The sequence below is a fragment of the Microcaecilia unicolor genome, chromosome 3, assembly GCF_901765095.1.
Source record: "Microcaecilia unicolor chromosome 3, aMicUni1.1, whole genome shotgun sequence".
NCBI classification, from domain to species: Eukaryota; Metazoa; Chordata; class Amphibia; order Gymnophiona; family Siphonopidae; genus Microcaecilia; species Microcaecilia unicolor.
Genome location: NC_044033.1, coordinates 244,354,906 through 244,377,153, shown reverse-complemented (window position 1 = coordinate 244,377,153; position 22,248 = coordinate 244,354,906). Strand labels below are relative to the sequence as shown.

At 43.4% G+C, this 22,248-nt stretch overlaps 3 protein-coding genes across 3 annotated transcripts in view; 2 read left to right on the top strand and 1 right to left on the bottom strand.

Moving 5' to 3' along the window:
* Window positions 1-22,248, top strand: part of LOC115464537 (zinc finger protein 845-like) — a 924,208-nt gene that overhangs the window by 101,443 nt on the left and 800,517 nt on the right. The window lies entirely within an intron of this gene.
* LOC115466409 (gastrula zinc finger protein XlCGF46.1-like) overlaps window positions 1-22,248 on the top strand; it is a 70,040-nt gene that overhangs the window by 29,367 nt on the left and 18,425 nt on the right. The gene's annotated exons all lie outside the window — the stretch shown is intronic.
* On the bottom strand, window positions 15,084-21,563 carry LOC115466394 (zinc finger protein 845-like). The gene is made up of 2 exons (XM_030197592.1): window positions 21,336-21,563; window positions 15,084-18,359 (listed from the first exon to the last, which is right to left on the bottom strand). Exons 1-2 carry the CDS (start codon window positions 21,403-21,405, stop codon window positions 16,033-16,035), a joined length of 2,397 nt encoding a protein of 798 aa, XP_030053452.1. The 5' UTR covers window positions 21,406-21,563; the 3' UTR covers window positions 15,084-16,032.

Below are 22,248 nucleotides of genomic sequence, written 5' to 3'. Positions count from 1 at the left end.
TTTGAGAGTGGTACGCGAGATCTTCCAAGTGTGGGGCACCCCCTTGATGGATCTCTTTGCTACTCGAGCAAACCACAAGGTCCCTCAGTTCTGTTCCAGGCTTCAGACCCACGGCAGACTAGCATCGGATGCCTTTCTCCTGGATTGGGGAGAAGGCCTCCGGTATGCTTATCCTCCCATACCTTTGGTGGGGAAGACTTTGTTGAAACTCAAGCAAGATCCTTGGAGGAGTGGCCTAGTGGTTTGGGTGGTGGACTTTGGTCCTGGGGAACTGAGGAACTAAGTTCAATTCCCACTTCAGGCACAGGCAGCTCCTTGTGACTCTGGGCAAGTCACTTAACCCTCCATTGCCTCATGTAAGCCGCATTGAGCCTGCCATGAGTGGGAAAGTGCGGGGTACAAATGTAACAAAAAAAAAAAAGATCGAGGCACCGTGATTCTGATCGCTCCTTTTTGGCCACATCAGATCTGGTTTCCTCTTCTTCTGAAGTTGTCCTCCGAAGAACCGTGGAGATTGGAGTGTTTTCCGACCCTCATTACTCAGAACGAGGGGGCGCTTCTGCATCCCGGTCCCTGGCTCTCACGGCCTGGATGTTGAGAGCGTAGACTTTGCCTCCTTGGGTCTTTCTGAGGGTGTCTCCCGAGTCTTGCTTGCTTCCAGGAAAGATTCCACTAAGAAGAGTTACTTCTTTCTATGGCGGAGGTTTGCCGTCTGGTGTGACAGCAAGGCCCTAGATCCTCGCTCGTGTCCTACACAGACCCTGCTTGAATACCTTCTGCACTTGTCTGAGTCTGGTCTTAAGACCAACTCTGTAAGAGTTCATCTTAGTGCGATTAATGCATACCATTACCGTGTGGAAGGTAAACCGATCTCGGGACAGCCTTTAGTTCGCTTCATGAGAGGTTTGCTTTTGTCAAAGCCCCCCATCAAACCTCCTACAGTGTCATGGGATCTCAATTTCATTCTCACCCAGCTGATGAAACCTCCTTTTGAGCCATTGAATTCCTGCCATCTGAAGTACTTGACCTGAAAGGTCCTTTTCTTGGTGGCAGTTACTTCAGCTCGCAGAGTCAGTGAGCTTCAAGCCTTGGTAGCTCATGCTCCTTATACTAAATTTCATCATAACAGAGTAGTCCTCCGCACTCACCCTAAGTTCTTGCCGAAGGTGGTGTCGGAGTTCCATCTGAACCAGTCAATTGTCTTGCCAACATTCTTTCCCCGTCCTCATACCCGCCCTGCTGAACGTCAGCTGCACACATTGCACTGCAAGCGAGCATTGGCCTTCTACCTGGAGCGGACACAGCCCAACAGACAGTCCGCCCAAATGTTTGTTTCTTTTGATCCCAACAGAAGGCGAGTGGCTGTCGGGAAATGCACCATATCCAATTGGCTAGCGGATTGCATCACCTTCGCTTACGCCCAGGCTGGGCTGACTCTTGAGGGTCATGTCACGGCTCATAGTGTTGGAGCCATGGCAGCGTCAGTGGCCCACTTGAAGTCAGCCACTATCGAAGAGATTTGCAAGGCTGCGACGTGGTCTTCTGTCCACACATTCACATCGCATTACTGCCTTCAGCAGGATACCCGACGCGACAGTCGGTTCGGGCAGTCGGTGCTACAGAATCCGTTTGGGGTTTAGAATCCAACTCCACCCCCCTAGGCCTATTTTTATTCTGTTCCAGGCTGCACTCTCAGTTAGTTGGATAAGTTTAGGTCAATCAGCTATGTCCTCACCGTTGCAAGGCCCAATTGACCAATGTTTGTTGTTTTGAGTGAGCTTGGGGGCTAGGGATACCCCGCATGCGAGAAAAAGCAGCCTGCTTGTCCTTGGAGAAAGCGAAAGCTACATACCTGTAGAAGGTATTCTCCGAGAACAGCAGGCTGATTGTTCTCACCAACCTGCCCGCCTCCCTTTTGAAGTTGTGTCTTCCCTTGTCTTGTCTTTGCTATTTACTGGACTGGCGTGCACGCTCGCGTTCGGGCGGGAAGACGGTCGCGCATGCGCACGCGAGGGCTAGCAAACACTGTTGCTAGTGAAGATCTCTGATCTGAGGGGCTGCCGTGGACGTCACCCACATGTGAGAACAATCAGCCTGCTGTCCTCGGAGAATACCTTCTACAGGTATATAGCTTTTGCTATATGTATACCATTGTATATTCCTTCCTATGCTAGGGCCTGTTACAAAAGCCTTTATATTGCTCTGTTTGGTTCTTACAAGTTAGCATCTTTGTAACATACAGTGCTTTCTCAGGAACTGAGGAATGACACTTCAAGTATGCACATTTGGCTGGAGCTGAGACCATGTTTTTCATATAAGGTGGATATTTTTAATTATCTTTCCCCTAATCTTGCTAGTTTCTTGCTAGTTGCAATTTCCCCACCCCTAGCTGTCTGTTCGTCTGTCCAATTTAGATTGTAAGCTCTGTTGAGCAGGGACTGTCTTTTTCATGTTGATTTGTACAGCGCTGCGTAAGTCTAGTAGCGCTATAGAAATGTTTAATAGTAGTAGTAATAGTAGTAATATAACCTTGGGAGGTGGTGAGAAACTGAGGATACAGTGAGCCTAAGATGTCCAGAATGTTTCAGTTTTGGGGAGAGAGGACACAAGGGGATTGTAATATGTATTACTTTGCTCTGTGACTACTACACGATGTACTGATAAGTAATTAGCCAATGGCCATCAAGTGTGCATGTGCACACACATCAGGTGAGACTGATATAATACAGGAACATCCATATATGGCACAGGCTACTTTATGATTTTAGTTTAGGAGAAATCACATGATTTGGGAGAAAACGAAACTTACAAATGGTATGTATGTGATGGCTAAGAAAGGTGTTAGTTAGCAGACTTTGTTATTCAGTTCTTGCGTCTGGCTATTCTGTGTGACAACTTGCTCCAGAGAGAACAATTATTTTGTATTTAGCTTAGTGATATACCAATAAAGATTTTTACTGGTTGCGCCTACAACTAAGTTAATTGTCTCTCTTATTTTTTCAGCCCACGGGGCTGAAGTGTTTTCCCTCCCTAGGGACAAGGGACAGGGATTAGACACCATCTATTGGCTTTCCATTATTCTTACTTTTACTTCTATCAGCTGACATGTCTTCAATCTCCAGGACTTTTTTGGCAATAATAACTTAGATTCCCAAGACATGGATAGGTACTACACTCTGGGAAGATATCCGGTCAAGACCACAATAAAGTTAAATTTAACTGATGAGATAGTCACATTACAATTGGATGTTTGTAACATAGCCAATTGAGGATCTTTAGACTGGCAATGATGGTATTGTCAATATCATGTTTATTTGTATACTTATATTGAAATGAGTCATCATGCATCCCCTTGTTTTAATTGGGCTAATGTATGGTGGTATACTGGACCCAACTATCCTAAAAAAAAAAAAAAAAATTGGCTTGGAATAATCCCTTACGTCATAATATAACTCTTGCCCGACAATCAGTAGACTGTACAAATTGTGAAGAGGGGAAATGTAACCCCGTACTTATTACCTTTAAAGGGGCATATGAAGGAATTAATCATACCTTAAGTATTGGAATAGAAGCCACCAACACGGATCCTGTTGGTCGCTTTCGTGTGATGGTCACTTCCCCTCAAATATTCAATACTGGTTCACTTAATCCCTTACTACCTCAAATTTCAGAAGCAAAGATTCACATTAAGCTCCTCAATGTAACCAGCCTTAGGGAAACTTTTGTTCTTGAGACTGGTTTCGGTGAAGCTAATGTGTGGCTAGACTGGATTTGGTATACTATCCGGAGTTTAAACGTATCTGATCGTTATGTTTGTTCTGCTTCTCGCCATGAGTCTCAGGCAGTCCTTTTGCCTTAAATTTTGTAAATGATTACAATGGAACCATGTGCATGTTAAAACTGCTTCAGGGTTCCAGTAAAACTATCGAACCACACTGCCTTTCCCTCAGTCTACTGTTCCCCGATTTACCCAAGGGAGCGAATACACCCCCAGTATTCAGACCACCAATCCCTGGGACAATTTTTGTGATCTGTCTAAGCCAAGGAAAAAATCCTGAATCCTTACTCAGTTGGTAATCTTTCACTATTTAACTCTAACTTAACCTTTACCATTGACCTTGACTTTTCTCGTCCTCGGGCGGACATATGGTGGTATTGTGGAACCAAAACCTTATACTCAAAGATGCCTACCAACTGGCAGGGCAAATGTGGTCTAGTCTAATTAGTGACATAGAGGGGCATAATCGACCAGAAACGCCTATCTCCATGGGCGTTTATCTCCGAGAACGGGTCCGTGAAGGGGCGGAGTGAACCGTATTTTCAAAAAAAATAGACGCCCATGTGTTATTCGCCAAGGTGTGAGCTGGGCGTTTTTGCTTTTCAGCGATAATGGAAAATGAAATCGCCCAGCTCAAAAACGAATAAATCCAAGGCATTTGTTCGTGGGAGGGGCCAGGATTCATAGTGCACTGGTCCCCCTCACATGCCAGGACACCAACCGGGCACCCTAGGGGGCACTTTTACAAAAACAAAAAAAAAGGTAAAAGAGCTCCCAGGTGCATAGCACCCTTCCCTTGGGTGTTGAGCCCCCCAAATCCCCCTCAAAACCTACTGCCCACAAGTCTACACCATTACTATAGCCCTAAGAGGTGAAGGGGGGCACCTACATGTGGGTACAGTGAGTTTGGGGGGGTTGGACGACTAAGCATTAAGCAGCACAATTGTAACAGGTAGGGGGGGATGGGCCTGGGTCCACCTGCCTGACGTCTACTGCACCCCCTAACAACTGCTCCAGGGACCTGCATACTGCTGCTTGGGAGGAGGGTATGACATTTGAGGGTGAAAGTAAAAAGTTGTGAAACATCATTTTTTTGTGGTGGGAGGGGGTTAGTGACCACTGGGGGAGTCAGGGGAGGTCATCCCCGACTCCCTCTGGGGGTCATCTGGTCATTTAGGGCACTTTTTGGGGCCTTATTCGTGAAAAAACAGGGTCCAGGAAAAGTGCCCTAAATTCTAGCTACAAACGTATCCATTATCGGCGAAAGGCGCCCATCTCTGTTCGGGTGATAACCACGCCCCAGTTCCGCCTTCACCACGCCTCCGACACGCCCCCGTCAACTTTGTCCGCATCCGCGACGGAGTGCAGTTGAAAGCGTCCAAAGTTCGGCTTTCGATTATACCGCTTTATTTGTTTTTGTGAGAAAAACGCCCATCTCCCGATTTAGGTCGGAACTTGGGCGTTTTTCTCGTTCGATTATAAGCAGGATAGTAACATAGTAGATGACGGCAGAAAAAGACCTGCACGGTCCACCCAGTCTGCCCAACAAGATAAACTCACATGTGCCATTTTTTGTGTATACCTTACCTTGATTTGTACCTGTCTTTTTCAGGGCACAGACCGTATAAGTCTGCCCAGCACTATCCCCACCTCCCAACCACCTGCCCTGCCTCCCACCACCGGCTAAGCTTCTGGGGATCCCTTCCTTCTGAGCAGGATTCCTTTATGTTTATCCCATGCATGTTTGAATTCCGTTACCGTTTTCCTCTCCACCACCTCCCACAGGAGGGCATTCCAAGCATCCACCACTCTCTCCGTGAAAAAATACTTCCTGACATCTTTTTTTGAGTCTGCCCCCCTTCAATCTCATTTCATGTCCTCTCGTTCTACCGCCTTCCCATCTCCGGAAAAGATTTTTTTGCGGATTAATACCTTTCAAGTATTTGAATGTCTGTATCATATCACCCCTGTTCCTCTTTTTCTCCAGGGTATACATGTTCAGGTCAGCAAGTCTCTGCTCATATGTCTTGGAATGCAAATCCCATACCATTCTCGTAGCTTTTCTTTGCACCGCTTCCATTTTTTTAACATCCTTCGCAAGGTACGGCCTCCAAAACTGAACACAATACTCCAGGTGGGGCCTCACCAATGACTTGTACAGGGGCATCAACACTTCCTTTCTTCTGCTGATCACACCTCTCTCTATACAGCCTAGCAACCTTCTTGCTACGGCCACCGCCTTGTCACACTGTTTCGTCGCCTTCAGATCCTCGGATACTATCACCCCAAGATCCCTCTCCCCCTCAGTACCTATCAGACTCTCCCCGCCTAACACATAGGTCTCTTGTCGGTTTCTACACCCTAAATGCATCACTTTGCATTTCTTCGCATTGAATTTTAATTGCCAAACCTTAGACCATTCTTCTAGCTTCCTCAGATCCCTTTTCATGCTTTCCACTCCCTCCCGGGTGTCCACTCTGTTGCAAATCTTAGTATCATCCGTAAATAGGCAAACTTTACCTTCTAACCCTTCGGCAATGTCACTCACAAATATATTGAACAGAATCGGCCCCAGCACCGATCCCTGAGGCACTCCACTACTCACCTTTCCCTCCTCCGAGCGAACTCCATTCACCACCACCCTCTTTCGTCTGTCCGTCAACCAGTTCCTAATCCAGTTCACCACTTCGGGACCTATCTTCAGCCCATCTAGTTTATTTAAGAGCCTCCTGTGGGGAACCGTGTCAAAAGCTTTGCTAAAATCTAAGTAGATTATGTCTATAGCACGTCGATGATTCAGTTCTCCAGTTACCCAATCAAAGAATTCAATGAGATTCGTTTGGCACGATTTCCCTCTGGTAAAACCATGTTGTCTCGGATCTTGCAACTTATTGGCTTCTAGGAAATTCACTATCCTTTCCTTCAGCATGGCTTCCATTACTTTTCCAATAACCGAAGTGAGGCTTACCGGCCTGTAGTTTCCAGCTTCTTCCCTATCACCACTTTTGTGAAGAGGGACCACCTCCGCCGTTCTCCAGTCCCTCGGAACCTCTCCTGTCTCCAAGGATTTATTAAACAAATCTTTAAGAGGACCCGCCAGAACCTCTCTGAGCTCCCTCAATATTCTGGGGTGGATCCCGTCCGGTCCCATGGCTTTGTCCACCTTTAGCTTTCCAAGTTGTTGATACACACTCTCTTCCATGAACGGTGCTCTATCCATTCCATTCTCAGGTGTACTTTTGCCAGTCCCTCGCGGTCCTTCTCCAGGATTTTCTTCAGTGAAAACCGAACAAAAGTATCTATTTAGCAAATTGGCTTTTTCTTCATCATTATCTACATAGCGGTTCGCTGTATCTTTTAGTCTCACAATTCCCTTTTTAGTCATTCTTCTTTCACTAAAATATCTGAAGAAATTTTTGTCGCCCCTCCTTACATTTCTAGCCATTTGTTCTTCCGCTTGCGCCTTCGCCAGACGTACCTCTCTCTTGGCTTCTTTCAGTTTCATCCGGTATTCCTCCCCGTGTTCCTGTTCTTGAGATTTTCTATATTTCTGGAACGCTAACTCTTTAGCCTTTATTTTCTCAGCCACTTGCTTGGAGAACCATATCGGTTTCCTTTTTCTCTTGCTTTTATTTACTCTCCTTACATAAAGGTCTGTGGCCCTATTTATTACTTCTTTCAGCCTGGACCACTGCCCTTCCACTTCATGTACGTCCTCCCAGCCCATCATCTCCTTCCTCAGGTATTCCCCCATTTTACTAAAGTCAGCACGCTTGAAATCCAGGACTTTGAGTTTAGAGTGGCTGCCCTCCACTTCAGCTGTTATATCAAACCAAACGGTTTGATGGTCACTGCTTCCCAGGTGTGCACCCACTCGGACATATATACCTCTATCATGTCTCCCCTCAGCCGTCTCTTCTCCAAGCTGAAAAGCCCTAGCCTCCTTAGTCTTTCTTCATAGGGGAGTCGTCCCATCCCTGCTATCATTTTAGTCGCCCTTTGCTGCACCTTTTCCAATTCTGCTATATCTTTCTTGAGATGCGGCGACCAGAATTGAACACAATACTCAAGGTGCGGTCGCACTATGGAGCGATATAATGGCATTATAACATCCTCACACCTGTTTCCCATACCTTTCCTAATAATACCCAACATTCTATTCGCTTTCCTAGCCGCAGCAGCACACTGAGCAGAAGGTTTCAGTGTGTTATCGACGACGACACCCAGATCCCTTTCTTGGTCTGTAACTCCTAACGTGGAACCTTGCATGACGTAGCTATAATTCGGGTTCTTTTTTCCCACATGCATCACCTTGCACTTGCTCACATTAAACGTCATCTGCCATTTAGCTGCCCAGTCTCCCAGTCTCGTAAGGTCCTCTTGTAATTTTTCACAATCCTGTCGCGAGTTAACGACTTTGAATAACTGTGTCATCAGCAAATTTAATTACCTCGCTAGTTACTCCATCTCTAAATCATTTATAAATATATTAAAAAGCAGCGGTCCTAGCACAGACCCCTGAGGAACCCCACTAACTACCCTTCTCCATTGTAAATACTGCCCATTTAACCCCACTCTCTGTTTCCTATCCTTTAACCAGTTTTTAATCCACAATAGGACATTTCCTGCTATCCCATGCCCCTCCAATTTCCTCTGTAGCCTTTCATGAGGTACCTTGTCAAACGCCTTTTGAAAATCCAGATACACAATATCAACCGGTTCCCCTTTGTCCACATGTTTGTTTACTCCTTCAAAGAATTGAAGTAAATTGGTCAGGCAAGATTTCCCCACACAAAAGCCACGCTGACTCGGTCTCAATAATCCATGTCCTCGGATGTGCTCTGAAATTTTGTTTTTAATAATAGCCTCTACCATTTTCCCCGGCACCGACGTCAGACTCACCGGTCTATAATTTCCCGGATCTCCCCTGGAGCCTTTTTTAAAAATGGGCTGTAGGGATTTCAGTCTTATCCTGTGTGGATATTTCCTTATTAGACCCCAGTTTTGAAACGTTTGAGGATACTTACCCTTATTGACAAATGGGTGACTGGCCTGTTATTTATGTTTGATTGATGTAGACGACAGTATTTTTATTTTTTGGAAAAACATGCATACATGCTGGCCACAGCTAGCAAAATTTTCATGGGGGATCCTGTACATCCTGCTACCAGCACATCTCTAAGAAGACATCTTCTATTGTAGGGAGGACTGTGAAAGACAGGAGAACTTGAAATTGTTGATGACTTCTTATTCATCCACAGATTTAAAAAAATCATAACAGTGCTTCATAGGGCGGGGACGAGGATAGAGACGGGGCAGGGACCGAGTCAAATTTTGTCCCTGTGTCATTCTCTACATCAGCTGTGCCAGGAGCTCGACCATCTCCTACAATCACAGACACGCAGGGGCCACCCTGTACCAGTTCACCTTAAGGTCACCCCCTCTCTTGTGGCCTTCTCTGGCAAGGCTGTGACATACACTAGTTTCTGAACCTACAGTCCCAGAACCCGCTCTATGCCCTGCCTCTTCAGGTGGCTCAGCACTTGTGAGGGAGTCCTAATCAGGGGGAAGCAGTAACTTCCTATAGACTGCCTCACACCTGGGTACGAGGCTATTTGGCAGCTCTCCTCTCTCTATCCAGCTAAAGGGTCATGTGATTGGGGAAGAAAATTACAAGTACATGCATCTATGGGTGCTTTTTCCCCCCAAGTAATTTGCAAAGGGAATGTATATGTGTATTTTCCATAGAGATGTAGGAAATCCCATGGGTAAGGAGTTCCTATGAATGCTGCATAATGTGGGCAGTCAGAAATTTTCTCCCTATAATAACATAGAAAATGATGGCAGATAAAGACCTGTATGGTCCATACAGTCTGCCTAACAAGATAAACTCATTTTACTTAATATGCGATACTTGATATGTATTGTAACCAGGTAACTCTAGATGCAGCCAAGGATAGAACAATCTCTTCCAGCCATGGGCTCCCGGTACAGTCAAGAAATAAATGTCCACCTGCAACTTCAATCTTAAGGACTTTATTCCATGTAGGTTTCTAGTAGACCTGATACACAGTTCCAACAGCAACATTCACCTTCAGTCTTAAGCACATGTAAGCCACATGAAAGTGTGTGGCAAATAGTCCCCTTTAAACAGTAGGCTATCAGCACATACCAGGATTCAATACAGGCTCACAGTCAGCTCCAGTCTGGGCTCTTTATCCAGTGCACAGTAACAGTAGTTCAATTCCAAATAAAAGCAGTTCATTCAGTTCATCACAGTTAAACCACAAAGCAGAAGTTTCTACCTTCTACTCTCTTTACCTTCATAATGGGTTCAATACTTTAGGGACTTCTCATACCCAAGGGATTTCACCCTGCATCAGCTTCACTGGTAGATTCAATACTTTAGGGACCTCTCTTACCCAAGGGTTTTCAGCCTGCAAATACTTTTGGGACTTCAATACTTTAGGGACCTCTCTTACCCAAGGGTTTTCAGCCTGCAACTGCTTCTCTCTCCTTGGGACTCCTTCCCACCTGCCTAATCAATTCCTGGCTACTGCTACCACATCCAATCATTCTCCTTCCATTAGCTTCCCCCACACCCATACCAGCTGAGTTAAGCATTAGACTAATGATGAGCTCCTGCACACAGGGTTTCCTATCTCTCTGTCCCCCTAGTGGCAGCCCATCTGCACGTCCTGCCAGCTTACACCCATGTCTTCCCCCATTGCAGCTAGGAGTCCAGTCCAGGTTCTTCATCACACCCCCTGGCTCCTTGCCTGCAATGCCTTCTGGGACTTGTATTTCAGACTGAAACTGCCTTAACCCAACTATCCTGGATGTGTCTCTATCACAGTATACCCGAGTTTGATTTGTCCTTGCCATTCTCAGTGCACAGACCATAGAAGTCTGCCCAGCACTCTTGTACTAAGTTCTGAAGCTAACACTCCAGTCCATCCCTATCTATTCTCAGGGCATAGAGCGTAGAAATCTGCCCAGCTCCCGTTTTGTTTCCCAATTACCGGTGTTGCCACCCAATGTCCGCTAAGATTCCGCAGAACCATTCCTTCTAAACAGGATTCCTTTGTGTTTATCCCACGCATGTTTGAATTCCATTACCGTTTTCATCTTCACCGCCTCCCGCAAGAGGGCATTCCACATATCTACCACCCTCTCCATGAAAAAATACTTCCTGACATTACTCTTGAGTCTGCCCCCCTTCAACCTCAATTCATCTCCTCTATTTCTACCACCTTCCCATCTCCAGAAAAGGTTCATTTACGGATTAATACCTTTCAAATATTTCAAGGTCTGTATCATGTCGCCCCTGTTTCGCCTTTCCTCTAAGGTATACATGTTCAGGTCAGCAAGTTTCTCCTCGTACGGTTTGCAACGCAAATCCCATATCATTTTTGTAGCTTTTCTTTGCATCACTTCTAGTCTTTTATAATGGTAGTTTTTACCTGTGGTTTTTGTACCATTTCTTAAAGGGAAATCAGAAATCATGTCTCCACTGAAATATGTATCTGCTTTTTCTATAGGTACTTTTGTCCTGAAAAATAATGTATATAGTTTGACAATGTAACATAGTAACAGAGGCGTATTTTAAAAGTACTTAAGTGCTTTGAAAATGAGCCCCATAATAACACAGTAAGTGATGGCAGATAAAGACCTGAACAGTCCATCCAGTCTTGCCCAACAGTCGCACTCATTAAATTCATGATTAAATCAACAATAAATGTGATATTATCTACTTTACCACGAGTCTTTCTTTGGCGTTTCTGGGACATAGACCGTAGAAGTCTACCCAAATGTCCTTATGTTCCACCTACTGGAGTTGCCGTTAAAACCCACTCCAGCTTACCTGAATAAGTCTTGTCATTTGCGGGACTCAGACTGTAAAAATCTGCCTGGTACTGTCCTCGGTTCCAGTTATTGAAGTTGTCACTGAAACCCTTTCCAGCCTATCCTAAACTTTTTATTTTTATTTTATACCATCTATTCTCTAAATAGATTTCCTCTGTGTTTATCCCATGCCTTTTTGAATTCAGTCACTATTTTTGTCTGTACCACCTCCCTTGGGAGGGCATTCCAGGCGTTGACCACCCTCTCCATGAAAAAGAATTTTCTGACTACTCCTAAGTCTACCACCCTGCAACCTCGGTTCATGTCCTCTAGTTTTACCATTTCCCCTTATCTGGAAGAGATTTGTTCCTATACAAATCCCTTTCAAGTATTTAAATGTCTGTATCTTATCTCCCCTGTCCCTTCTTTATTCTAGGTCTTCCAGTCTCTTCTCATACATCTTGTGGCACAAACCCCATATAATTTTTGTTGCCTTCCACTGGACCATTTCTAGTCTTTTTACATCCTTATCAAGATGCAGCCTCTAAAACAGAACACAATACTCATAAGTACGTAAGTATTGCCATACTAGGAAAGACCAAAGGTCCATCAAGCCCAGCATCCTGTTTCCAACAGTGGCTAATCCAGGTCACAAATACCTGGCAAGATCCCAAAAAAGTACAAAATATTCTATACTGCTTATCCCAGAAATAGTGGATTTTCCCCAGGTCCATTTAATAATGATCTATGGACTTTTCCTTTAGGAAGCCGTCCAAACCTTTTTTTAAATTCTGCTAAGCTAACCACCTTTACCACATTTTCTGGCAACAAATTCCAGAATTTAATTACACGTTGAGTGAAGAAAAATTTTCTCCGATTTGTTTTAAATTTACTACATTGTAGCTTTATCGCATGCCCCCTAGTCCTAGTATTTTTGGAAAACATGAACAGACTCTTCACATCTACCCGCTCAACTCCACTCATTATTTTATAGACCTCTATCCTATCTCCTCTCAGCCGCCTTTTCTCCAAGCTGAAGAGCCCTAGTCGCTTTAGCCTTTCCTCATAGGGAAGTCGTCCCTTCCCCTTTATCATTTTCATTGAGATGGGGCCTCACCAGCTTCTACAGGGGCATCAACACCTCCTTTCTTCTGCTAGTTACTCCTCTCTCCATGCAGCCTAGCATCCTTATGGCTACAGCCACCGCTTTGTCACATTGTTTTTTTGCTTTAAGGTCCTCGGACACCATAACCCCAAGGTCCCTCTCCCCCTGCTAACAGCCTCATCTCCTAGGATATACGGTTCCATTGGGTTTCTACTCCACAAATGCATCACTTTGCATTTCTTTTCATTAAACAAGTTTCACAATCCGCGGGATGGTAAAGAATACAATTTAAGATACACCACGGATTGTGAATCGAACCACGTGGTGTACATTTTAATATGTCTGTGTAGAAAATTATACGTGGGAAAAACCACACGGTCTCTAAAAAGTGACCATAAACATAATTTAAAGCATTCTCGCATAGATGCTCCTCTGGTCCAGCATTGTATACAATATTCACATAAGTTTGAAGACCTGAGATGCATAGTGATTGATCACGTTCCCGTGTATATTCATGGTGGAGATCGAGACTGTAGAATAACACAGAGAGAACAACGTTGGATATATAAATTGGGATCTTTGATTCCTTACGGATTAAATACCAAAGTTGAATGGAAAGTGTTTTTTTGAAGAGATGAACTGTTTATTTGAAGAGATGAACTGTTTTTTTGAAGAGACGGATTTTTTTGAAATTTCAGGCTGTTAGGGTCTTGCCCTTTAAATTCCCTCCGTAAGAGATAGGAGGAGTTTAAACAGGAAATGGTTTAAATACCCCCGGCACTGCAATGACAATTATAACTGAGTACGCTGGTGGTAAAGGAAGGTGAACCCGAATACCTAAGTAAGTGAGTTATCTAACGACTTTCTATGTGTAAAAGGTGATCGATTTAAACACTGTTTTATGTACGTCTGTAGGTGCTGTAAAGAGATGTGCAGTCCGGCTCCTTGAAGCTAAGAGCGAAGCGGGAGCTCGCCGTCGGGCACGGACATGAACAATAAATTCAGCACTATCCACAGCTAAGTACTTTTGTAATAAAATATGCTTATAGTCTGATAGAGGTTTTGGCTAATGAGGATTCTCGCCAGCGTGAACCAAGAATAAAAGTCACGCTGAGCGTTGTGGTCAGCTGTATCGCTAGTGGCTGAAGTCTTTCCTCTTTAATAATAATATAGTCATCGAGTAAGCACAACATCAGTTTGCTATGTAGTACATGTAGTATAGTAATATAGAACAATATTAATATATTGTTTTATTAAATTTTAATTGCCAAACTGTAGACTATTCTTCTAACTTTTGCAGATCCCATTTCATGTTTTCTGCTCTGTGCATTTATCATTTCAGGCCATTAAAAAAATAGTGCTAAACAAAGAAAATCAAGGTACTGGGATATAGGAGGGGCCAGTATTTTTAGCCAAGTGGTCCACCAGACATCCCATGAGAGAAATGGAGAACCAGAGGAGGGTGCACTGCTGTGGACTTCCTATAAATACTCCCAGCTTCACATCTCAGCATTGCTCCCTTATCATGTCTGCTGACCCCGCCAAACCCCCCCAACCCACTACCCCCAACTATACACCAGTACAATAACCCTTATTTATTTATTTATTTATTTGTTACATTTTTATCCCACATTTTCTCACCTATTTGCAGGCTCAATGTGGCTTACATATGGATTACATAGTACCTTAATGGCGTTCTCCAAGTCCGGTAGAGAAACAAATACATGGTGATGTTGTGGTCGATTAAGGTTCAGGCCCAAAGGGGATCGAAGAGAGGAGAGGTTATATAGTGTCCACTACGAGCTTTGGTTTTGCTGTGTTGCAGAGTGTAGGCATTTATGTTGGGTCGGTAGGGTATGTCTTTTTGAACAGGTTGGTTTTTAGTGATTTCCTGAAGTTTAGATGGTCGTAGGTTGTTTTCACAGCTTTTGGCAGTGAGTTCCATAGTTCTGTGCTTATATAGGAGAAGCTAGATGCATAGGTTGCTTTGTATTTGAGTTCTTTGCAGTTTGGGTAGTGGAGGTTTAGGTATGCTCATGATGATCGGGTTGTGTTTCTGGTTGGTAGATCTATGAGGTCTGTCATGTAGCCTGGGACTTCGCCAAAGATAATTTTGTGGACCAGGGTGCAGATTTTGAAGGTAATACGTTCTTTGATTGGGAGCCAATGCAGTTTTTCTTAGAGGGGTTTGGCACTTTCGAATCGTGTTTTACCAAATATCAGCCTGGCTGCTGTGTTTTGAGTTGTTCTTTACATCCCGCATAGATTCCGTTGCAATAGTCTGCATGGCTTAGTACCATTGATTGTATTAGGTTACGGAATATTTCCCTCAGGAAGAAAGGTTTTACGCGTTTAAGTTTCCACATTTTCTTTGTTGTGGAGTTCACTTGGCTCTCAGGTGTAAGGTTGCGGTCGATTGTCACCTCTGATACCCTCCAGGGATCATCTGGTTATTTAGCACTTTTTTGTGCCTTGTTCATTCTAAAAGCAGGTCTAGATCACAGTGTTGAAATGATTGGTCTTCCCGGAGGATGAGTGAGGGATTTCTATATTTTGGGTAGGATGTATAGTTGTAAGTGCTACAGGATATTCATTAATAAAATAATTATTTTCTTTAGGAGTAAGATATTCCATCCTTGCTGCATAGTTGATAATTTCTGTAATTTCTCTTTTAAGACATTAATTTAACTCTAACCACTACAGCACTAACAGAATATTATTTCTGTTTTGGAGAAAGCTTCTACCAACAGATAAAGAGGACCGCTATAGCAAATTTATATGTTGCGTCATTTGAAGAATCAAATCTTTGACAAAGCCGTTTTGAATCCAACATTTGCATGAATAAGCGTTACATAGAAAATATTTTTATTCTCTGGAGAGGCAATGTGGATACTCTGTTTTCTTTCCATAATTGGCTTCATACATTGGATCCAGATTTAAAATTCCAAATGGCTTATGATTTTGAAAAAATCTGTTTTTTGGACATTTTGATTAAAAAAAAGAGGGTTCAGTTTGTCAACTTTGGATCAATATTCCACTGTTCTGATCACCTTGAAGATTATAGTTGGCTTCTTCCACTCCTGTATCTGTTCATTACTGTTTGTGGAAGTATTTTTTCATGTTTTCATTGGTTTGTTGTGCTTTAGTAAAAGGCATTTGGAAATGGGATTTTTCGGATACTTTTTCTCACATTATAACTAGGCTTCACTTTTAAAACGTCACATTTAGAACATTTAACTGGTTTATTGTATGAGTCTTTTCATGTCATTACAGCTTGACATTGCTTTTAAAATACTTATGGCATTCAGGAACATTTAAATGGTTTCTCTTCTGTATGAATTCTTTCATGCAGTTTCAACTCAGCCTTCAGCCTGAAACATTTATCACATTCACAACATTTAAATGGTTTCTCTCCAGTATGAATTCTTTGATGGATTTTCAGATTCGTTTGTCGGTAGAAACACTTCTCACATTCTGAACATTTAAATTGTTTCTGTCCTGTATGAGTCATTGCATGCTGTTTCAAGTCAGGCTTCCTTCTGAAACATTTAGCACATTCTAAACATTTGAATAATTTCTCTCCCTTATCTCCCATATGATTCCATTGATGATATTTCAGCTCCGCCTTGGTTCTGAAACATTTATCACATTCTGAACACTTAAATGGTTTTTCTCCAGTATGAATCTTTTTATGGAGTTGCAGATTCCATTGTTGACTAAAACATTTATCACATTCTGAACATTTAAATGGTTTTTCTCCTGTATGAGTCCTTTTGTGCCGTGTCAAGTCACCCTTCATTCTGAAACATTTGTCACATTCTGCACATTTAAATGGTTTCTCTCCTGTATGATGAGTTCTTTCATGCAGTTTCAATTCTCCCTTGGTTCTGAAACATTTATTACATTCTGAAGGTTGTGCAAATTGTGGGTAATAACTGATGTTTCTCTTTTGTCTGTCTAATCTTTCTCCTTTCTGGGCTATTGCTTTCACATTGCTTGGTATTTTGCTACCAATTCCTTCCTCATAGTCAGCTGAAGGATCTGGACTGTCTCTGGAGGGGTTTCTCTGCTTCCATTTCTCTTTCTGCGGCTCATCACACATTCTCACTCTTTCACTGTTGTTCCTATCACATTCTGAACACCTAAATGGTTTTTCTCCCGTATGAATCTTTTTATGGAGTTGCAGATTCCATTGTTGACTAAAACATTTATCACATTCTGAACATTTAAATGGTTTTTCTCCTGTATGAGTCCTTTTGTGCCGTGTCAAGCCACCCTTCATTCTGAAACATTTGTCACATTCTGAACATTTAAATGGTTTCTCCCCTGTATGATGAGTTCTTTTATGCAGTTTCAATTCTCCCTTGGTTCTGAAACATTTATCACATTCTGAAGGTTGTGCAAATTGTGGGTAATAACTGATGTTTCTCTTTTGTCTGTCTAATCTTTCTCCTTTCTGGGCTATTGCTTTCAGATTGCTTGGTATTTTGCTACTGATTCCTTCCTCATAGTCAGCTGAAGGATCTGGACTGTCTCTGGAGGAGTTTCTCTGCTTCCATTTCTCTTTCTGCGGCGCATCTGGACTGTCTCTGGAGGGGTTTCTCTGCTTCCATTTCTCTTTCTGTGGCTCATCACACATTCTCACTCTGTCACTGTTGTTCCTATCACATTCTGAACACTTAAATGGTCTTTCTCCCGTATGAATCTTTTTATGGAGTTGCAGATTCCATTGTTGACTAAAACATTTATCACATTCTGAACATTTAAATGGTTTTTCTCCTGTATGAGTCCTTTTGTGCCGTGTCAAGTCACCCTTCACTCTGAAACATTTGTCACATTCTGTACATTTAAATGGTTTCTCCCCTGTATGATGAGTTCTTTCATGCAGTTTCAATTCTCCCTTGGTTCTGAAACATTTATTACATTCTGAAGGTTGTGCAAATTGTGGGTAATAACTTCTCTTTTGTCTGTGTAATCTTTCTCCTTTCTGGGCTATTGCTTTCACACTGCTTGGTATTTTGCTACCAAATCCTTCCTCATAGTCAGCTGAAGGATCTGGACTGTCTCTGAAGGGGTTTCTCTGCTTCCATTTCTCTTTCTGTGGCTCATCACACATTCTCACTCTTTCACTGTTGTTCCTATCACATTGTGAACACTTAAATGGTTTTTCTCCCGTATGAATCTTTTTATGGAGTTGCAGATTCCATTGTTGACTAAAACATTTATCACATTCTGAACATTTAAATGGTTTTTCTCCTGTATGAGTCCTTTTGTGCCGTGTCAAGCCACCCTTCATTCTGAAACATTTGTCACATTCTGAACATTTAAATGGTTTCTCCCCTGTATGAGTTCGTTCATGCAGTTTCAATTCTCCCTTGGTTCTGAAATATTTATTAAATTCTGAAGGCTGTGCAAGTTGTGGGTAATAACTGAAGTTTCTCTTTTGTCTGTCTAATCTTTCTCCTTTCTGGGCTATTGCTTTCACATTGCTTGGTGTTTTGCTACCGATTCCTTCCTCATAGTCAGCTGAAGGATCTGGACTGCCTCTGGAGGGGTTTCTCTGCTTCCAATTCTCTTTCTGCGGCTCACCACACATTCTCACTCTTTCACTGTTGTTCCTAAATCGATCAACTGTTCGATAAAAATAATAAAAGTATGAGCCTTAATTATATGGCTATGGAAAATGACATACTTAAGGCAGATAGCCGTAAAGATGCTGTGCTCCTACCCCAGAAAACCCACTGGAGCACCTGGGATACAACCAGGGGGAGAGGGGAAGGAAAGGAGGGTGGGAGGGGGCTCAGGTGGTTCAAATCCATTAAAAAAAAAAGTTACATGGCTGCTGGCCTGCTATTCAGTAGTTTATGTCCTCATCCTCCACATGCCAGCTGGAACCCACATGAACCTGGGCTCCTCCCTCACCAGCCCACTTTTTTGTGAGCAAAGATGATGATCAGTGGTACTGCCTGCTTTATCGACAATGAATATTGGGGTGTTAGGTGGCTCCAGGGGATTTAAGTGGGCATTAGTCTCTCCTGCCTGCTTAAATTGCTGTGTGACTATTGGGCCTTAGCTGTTCATAGTTAAAAACTCACTGCACACATAAATATTTTGAATGAGTTATCCCCAAATATATGTGTAAATTCTGCCTATGCGATATTCTGAAAATATCCTCTTAAGTTACGTGGAGGGGCATAATCGAATGCGAACGTCCATCTCCATGGGGGTCTATATCCGAGAACGGGTACGTGAAGGGGCGGGCCAAACCGTATTTTTGAAAAAAATGGGCGTCCATCTTTCGTTTCGAAAATACAGTTTGTACAGACCAAATGCCATGGATTTTTAGTCGTTTCTGAGCTGGGTGTTTGTTTTTTTTTTAGCGATAATGGAAACTAAAAACGCCCAGCTCACAAACGTCCTAATCCAAGCCATTTGGTCATGGGAGGGGCCAGGATTTGTAGTACATTGGCTCCCCTGACACGCCACTACACCAACTGGGCACCCTAGAGGTCAGTGCGGTGGACTTCAGAAAAAGCTCCCACATGCATAGCTCCCTTACCACGGGTGCTGAGCCCCCAAACCCCACTACCCACAAATGTACAACAGTACCATAGCTCTTAGGGGTGAAGGGGGCACCTACATGTGGGTACAGTGGGTTTGGAGGGCTCCCATTTACCAGCACAAGTGTTACAGGTAGGGGGGATGGGCCTGGGTAAGCCTGCCTGAAGTGCACTGCGGTACCCCCTAAAAGTGCTCCAGGGACCTGCATAAACGCAGGCCTCTAGGACTTGTTGCTGCTGTATAACCTTGGCACACCAGTTGCCACCTGAAGACTAATATCTCCGAAAACGTCCTTTATTGGAATAAGCACGTTTACTCAGTTAACTGCAGATCACAGGTTGTGCCCCACTGGCAAAGAGTCTCCCTGGTACTGAGATTAGCAGTAGGTCAGAGCTGGCAGAATGCTGTACAATGCCCTCTTTCAGCAACATTCAAGGTAAGAACTAAGTTCTGTAACTTGGCTAACACAGGAAAGGGATCTAAAACTGTCTTACAACTCCTTGTGACTCTGGGCAAGTCACTTAACCCTCCATTGCCCCATGTAAGCCGCATTGAGCCTGCCATGAGTGGGAAAGTGCGGGGTACAAATGTAACAAAAATAAAAAAAAAATTACAAAAATAGCCACTACCTCATGGACTACCGGAAACAAACCAGGGCACACTCTGACCCAGTAAGCAGGGGGAAAAGCATCATGGGAGTAGAGCCTACCAACTACCAACATCGTGAAGGTTTAAACAAGCTAGTGGAATCACGGAGTCCAATACCCTACACCCACCACAATGCATTGCTGATGTGACTCTGCAGTTGGCATAGCAGAAAAGGTGTCACACTCACCCGCGAGCCACATCAGAACCAGGGAAAGGCTGTCAGAGGATAGAACACATTCTGCTGTCATGTAGGTGGGTACGGCATTTGAGGCTGGCATAGAGGCTGGAAAAAAAGTTTTTAAAGTGGGTTTTTTTTGTGGGAGGGGGTTAGTGACCACTGGGGGAGTCAGGGGAGGTGATCCCCGATTCCCTCCGGTGGTTATCTGGTCAGTTGGGGCACTTTTTTGAGGCTTGTTCGTGGAAAAACAGGGTCCAAAAAAAGTGACCCAAAATCGCGGTAAAACTGCCTTTTTTTCCCCGATTATCGGCTGAAGACGTCCATCTCTCCTTGGCTGATAACCACGCCCCAGTCCTGCCTTCACCACGCCTCCGACACGCCCCCGTCAACTTTGTTCGTTCCTGCAATGGAGTGCAGTTGAAGACGACCAAAATCGGCTTTCGATTATACCGATTTGGTCGCCCACGGGAGAAAGACGCCCATCTGTAAAGACAAGACGCTGCTCTGATGGTTTATCCTTGACTTTGTTTTCAAGGATTATTTAACGCTATAGTTCAAAAAGAGACACAGATATTCCCTTTACAATTGGACAGAGTTAAAAATCAACACACGGTGAGAAGACTCCTGACGCAGGCCTGTATGGCCGAAACACAGCTATGTCGAGTCCCTTTCTCCCTGCTATCCTTTGGCTAATAAAGTGTTTTAATTTTTTTATGAACAAGTGTCGTCCTTTTCATTTTTTACTTTTTTATGTATTTGTATTTTTAAATACAAATTTGATATTTTCTTGTTTTTAATTTTTTGATTATTATTATTTTTGTTTTGTTAGTAATCTTCGCTGTTTTGCTTTTTTGTGGGTTTTTTTTGCAGATTCCCTTTAAGCCAGTATCTTAATAACAAAGTTACATGAGTAGATCCCTCAAGCCTTCAATCATATTTCTCAGATTCAAATCAATAAGAACTGAAACAATTCGTGGGTCACTTTTTTTTTTCTTTCCCCAAACATGCCCAGTTCATGATGAATTTTGTTTTTGATTTCTGCTGCCAATCTGCATCTACCCAGGCTACCACTTTTTGTAATAAAAATCACTTCTCTACAGAAAAAACAATTCTGGGTTGGTTCTCAACTGCTCTGCAGTTACTTAAAAAAGAAGAGAAACCAAAGATCACGTCTCCTTCCATAACTTTCCTCCAGAGCAGTTCAGATGAACGGCAAGTACCATAGCAGTGACCTTCGCAAGGGTGGGACAGCCATATCCACCGATCAGAATCTCTGTCCAAAGACTGCATCCTGACTTGCCTGCAAATCCAAATTATGCTGCCTCAAAAAACATATAAAAACACCCAGGATGCCTTACAAATATCTAGAGGTGCTACTGGACCACTTACTGCACAGGAAGTAGCCACAGGCATAGCCAGGTTTTGACATCAGGGGGAGCAGACTTTTATAAAATAGGTGCCGGTTGGTGTCAGCTAGACAGCAGTGTCTGTGTTGTTGCTCAGGGGCTGTGGCGAACAATGACTAATATAGGCTGTTTCTGCTGCTTCCTGCCCACAAGGAAACAGGAAGTTACATCAGGAGGCAGGACGCAGAAGAGGTCCCCGGACTGGCCAGAGCAGGCAACCTGTGTTCTTAGCTAAACTAAAAATATTCAAATTGTGACCATCACCTGAGGAACAGCAGCACGCATACTCCTACTGCTACACTGTTTAAATTAGATGGGCTTTTGTTTGTGTAGAGACTCTACAGAATGTGGCGACTACTAACCTTGGCCATTTTTATTTTGGGTGACTAGGGTCAACCAAAGGCGGCCCTTGCCCCATAGCAAGTAAGCCTACTTTCAAATAGGGCCAGACACTTTCAGCAGTCCTTTGAACAGTACAGATTTCTCAACCCCAAGACACTCTAGGATGAAGGGTTTTGCAGACCGGATCCCACCCCTGGGATACTCACCTCTATCAGTGCCTCCTCCATGTCCACAGGCAGTTTAATCTATCCAAAGTAGGGAAATAGACAGTGGAACAAGAAGAGGAGATGACAACCTTTTATCCCAGCAGCGTTGAATTCCTAAATGGTCCCAGCTGACTTCAGTAAAGATGTGCAGGAGGAATTTTATACTTACTTGTTATAGA

Coding starts and splice junctions, on each gene's coding strand:
- LOC115466394 (XM_030197592.1), bottom strand. CDS start 21,405: ATGCAGTCTTTGGACAGAGATTCTGATCGGTGGATATGGCTGTCCCAC. Junction 18,360..21,335: donor TTGCGAAGGTCACTGCTATG/GTACTTGCCGTT, acceptor TTTATCGAACAG/TTGATCGATTTAGGAACAAC.